Here is a 2,964-nt window from a genome sequence, read left to right as displayed (position 1 = left end):
TTGCCCCCTGAGCTCCTCCGCTTATGTCTGTTGGCACTCTGGGGTCCCCCGCTTGCACCCCGGGGTCCCTGGTGCCACCCCACAGCCTCTTATTGCGCCCTGAGATTCTTCCTTGCCCCCCCACGGTCCCCTGTTTATGCCCAGGGGTTCCCCTGCCTGCACCCCACTGTCCTCCCACTTGCACCCCAAGGTCCCTGCTTGCCACCCGAGGTCCTCCCCTGTCCCCCCAGCCCGAGCAGGTAAGCAGAGGGGGTGGCAGGGGCACTGCCAGGTGCCCACCCTCCTCCTCCTCCTCCTCCTCATCCAGCAGCTCCTGCCCCGTCCCTAGGCCCGGGAGGGGGGACATTGTGGGCACAGGGGCCCTGGCAGCCGGGTCGGGGGGGGGCTGATAACAGGGTGGCAGGGAAGGACCTGGAGCTGCTCCCTGCATTCCCATTTTCCCCCCAAATCTCCTCCCTGACGCACAGCTGGCAAGGGATACCCAGCTTGGAATGGGAGCCTGGGGCCAGCTCAGACCCCCCCCTGCCCCGTGCCTCAGTTTCCCCTCGGAGGAAACGTCCCCCTGGCTGCGTTTGGCAGCTCCGTCCGCTGTAGGTGACAATGCAAACACCCCGAGGGGGTGAGGCCGTGACGCAGAGGGAAGAAGGGGTTTCCAGCCGGGCCCGTGCGCCGCAGGATTTCCCCTTTCTCCCTTCCCCAGTCCCCGCGCCGGGCAGAGCCGGCCATGGAGTTCTCGGAGCTGATCAAGACGGCGACGGTGGAGAACGTGCTGCTGTCGTGCGCGGGGCTGCCGGCGGTGCGGGGCACCCTGTGCATCACCAGCCACCACCTGCTCCTCTCCTCCTGCCCCGGCGGGGACGTGGAGCTCTGGCTGCTCATCCGCAACGTGGACGCCGTGGAGAAGAGGTGGGTGTGCTGGTCTCCCCCCCCGCCTCCATCCCCAGCACTCCCTCCCAGCCCTGTCACCCCTTCCTGAGCAGAGCACGGCCACCCCTGGGTGCTGCCCGCCGAGCCTTGTCCTTCCTCTTCCTCGCGGCCCGGCGCGGCAGCAGCGGGCACTGACCTCCTGTTGTCCTCAGAGTGCAGAATTTAGGCTGGTACCAGCCCCCCCGGACTAACGGCTCCACCCGGGACACCAGGTTTGGCTTTGAACGCTCCCTTGGCTCTGCCAACCACCGCGGCGCCCACCCCACCCCGTCCAGGGCAGGGGGACGCTGGAAATCCCGGCTCCGGGGGCAGATGAGAGCCAGAGATTTGGCAACCACACCAGCACAGCCCTCGAGGGGAGAGGGCAGTTCATCACTGTCTGTGTGTCTGTCTGTCCATGCACGGACCCCTGGCCAGCCCTGACCCCCCTCTCCTGCCTCCCCCAGGCTCGCCGGCTCCTCCGGCACCATCACGCTCCGGTGCAAAGACCTGAAGGTGCTGCAGCTGGAGATCCCGGGCATGGAGGAGTGTCTGAACATCGCCAGCTCCATCGAGGTGAGCCCCGGGCAGCAAAGGGTTGGCAGGGGAAAAGCGGCCCCGCCGTGTTTGCTCTTCTGCGTCTGTCACTCGCTGGGTAAATAAGCGCTCAGCTCTGGCAGCGCTGGCACCGGGTGCCCGGCCCTCACCTCATGCTGGGACATGGCCAGGAGCAGGGAACGGCCATGGGGTTTGCAGAGCCCTGGGGACATTCCCAGCCCCACTCCCTGCCCCGTGACCAGCGCCGCCTTCGCTCCCGCTGCAGGCCCTCTCCTCGGTGGACTCGGTGATGATGATGTACCCGTTCTTCTACAGACCCCCCAGCCTGAAGCTTGAGGAAGGATGGCACCAGTTCCCCCTCGAGCTGTACTTCCAACAGATCTCCTCGCAGGTGAGGCTGGAAGGGGGGGAGAGACCCAACTCCCCCCACCCGCGCTGGGGCTCCCCCTGACCCTGTGTGTCCCCCCAGACGAGCCAATGGCGGCTGAGCAGCGTCAACCAGGACTTCAGCACCTGCCCCACGTACCCTCCAGCTGTGATTGTGCCAGCGGCCGTGGGTGACGAGGCCCTGAGAAAGGCTGCCCGGTTCCGGCAGGGCGGGAGGTTCCCCGTCCTCAGCTACTTCCACCCCAAAAACCGCACCGTGAGTCCACCCCACCCCCTCGTCCCCTCTTTCACTGCCACCAGCCCTCTGGGAAGGGTGGCTGGAAGCCCCCCCAGGCCGTGGGGTCCCCCCAGTGCCCCCCATCTCTCACCCTGCAGGTGATGCTCCGCAGCAGCCAACCCCTGACGGGGCCCAACCGCAGGCGGTGCCGCGAGGACGAGACCCTGCTGGGGACGATCCTGGACGAGGGGGAGAGGGGCTTCATCATCGACACACGCTCGGCCCAGGCAGCAAAGCAGGCTCGGATGACCAGGGGAGGCACAGAGCCCAAATCCTCCTACCCACAGTGGAGGAGGCTGCACCGGCCCCTGGAGAGGTGAGAGCTGTGCTGAGCCCTGGCGCTCTCGTGACACGGGTGACTGTGCTGCCTGGTGTGACAGGGGGGGCTCCACCCCCACCAAAGAGTCCCCAGCACCTCTCTCCCCGCTCCCAGGGGCCGCCCGCTGCAGGAGAGCTTCGCCAAGCTGGTGGAAGCCTGCAGTGACCCCTCCCTGAGCATGGACCGGTGGCTGGGCCGGCTGGAGAGCAGCCGCTGGCTCAGCCACGTCAAGGCAGCCCTGAGTACGGCCTGCCTGGCTGCCCAGTGCATGGACAGGTAAGGGGGCCGCACCCCAAAGCCCCTCTGCCCTTTCCCCCAGCTCCCAGCGTGGCACAAAATCCCAGCACCGTCCCGGGTTGATGCCGACAGGGAGGAGGCCAAGGTGCTGGTGCACGGGGCGGAGGGGACGGACACGACGCTGCTGGTGACAGCGCTGGCCCAGGTGATCCTGGACCCGTCCTGCCGCACCCTGGCGGGATTCCAGGGGCTGCTGGAGCGGGAGTGGATCCAGGTGAGA

At 67.5% G+C, this 2,964-nt stretch overlaps 1 protein-coding gene across 2 annotated transcripts in view; it reads left to right on the top strand.

Moving 5' to 3' along the window:
- Positions 1 to 460: 460 nt before the first annotated feature.
- LOC114069714 (myotubularin-related protein 9-like) overlaps positions 461 to 2,964 on the top strand; it is a 4,181-nt gene continuing 1,677 nt past the window's right edge. The window contains exons 1-8 of one of the 2 annotated variants that reach the window (XM_027906696.1): positions 461 to 906; positions 1,080 to 1,139; positions 1,374 to 1,482; positions 1,730 to 1,855; positions 1,934 to 2,107; positions 2,227 to 2,444; positions 2,562 to 2,723; positions 2,817 to 2,958. In XM_027906696.1, the coding sequence (XP_027762497.1) occupies positions 725 to 906; positions 1,080 to 1,139; positions 1,374 to 1,482; positions 1,730 to 1,855; positions 1,934 to 2,107; positions 2,227 to 2,444; positions 2,562 to 2,723; positions 2,817 to 2,958 (1,173 nt within the window). In that variant the 5' untranslated portion in view covers positions 461 to 724. The remainder of the gene's footprint in view (positions 907 to 1,079; positions 1,140 to 1,373; positions 1,483 to 1,729; positions 1,856 to 1,933; positions 2,108 to 2,226; positions 2,445 to 2,561; positions 2,724 to 2,816; positions 2,959 to 2,964) is intronic. The other variant, XM_027906697.1, reaches the window with a different exon arrangement.

The sequence above is a fragment of the Empidonax traillii genome, unplaced genomic scaffold (assembly GCF_003031625.1).
Source record: "Empidonax traillii isolate 1590-97213 ecotype Southwest subspecies unplaced genomic scaffold, ASM303162v1 scaffold1342:size133107, whole genome shotgun sequence".
Lineage (NCBI taxonomy): Eukaryota > Metazoa > Chordata > Aves > Passeriformes > Tyrannidae > Empidonax > Empidonax traillii.
The sequence above is the reverse complement of the archived record's forward strand: the minus strand, read 5'-3'. Positions and strand labels throughout refer to the sequence as shown.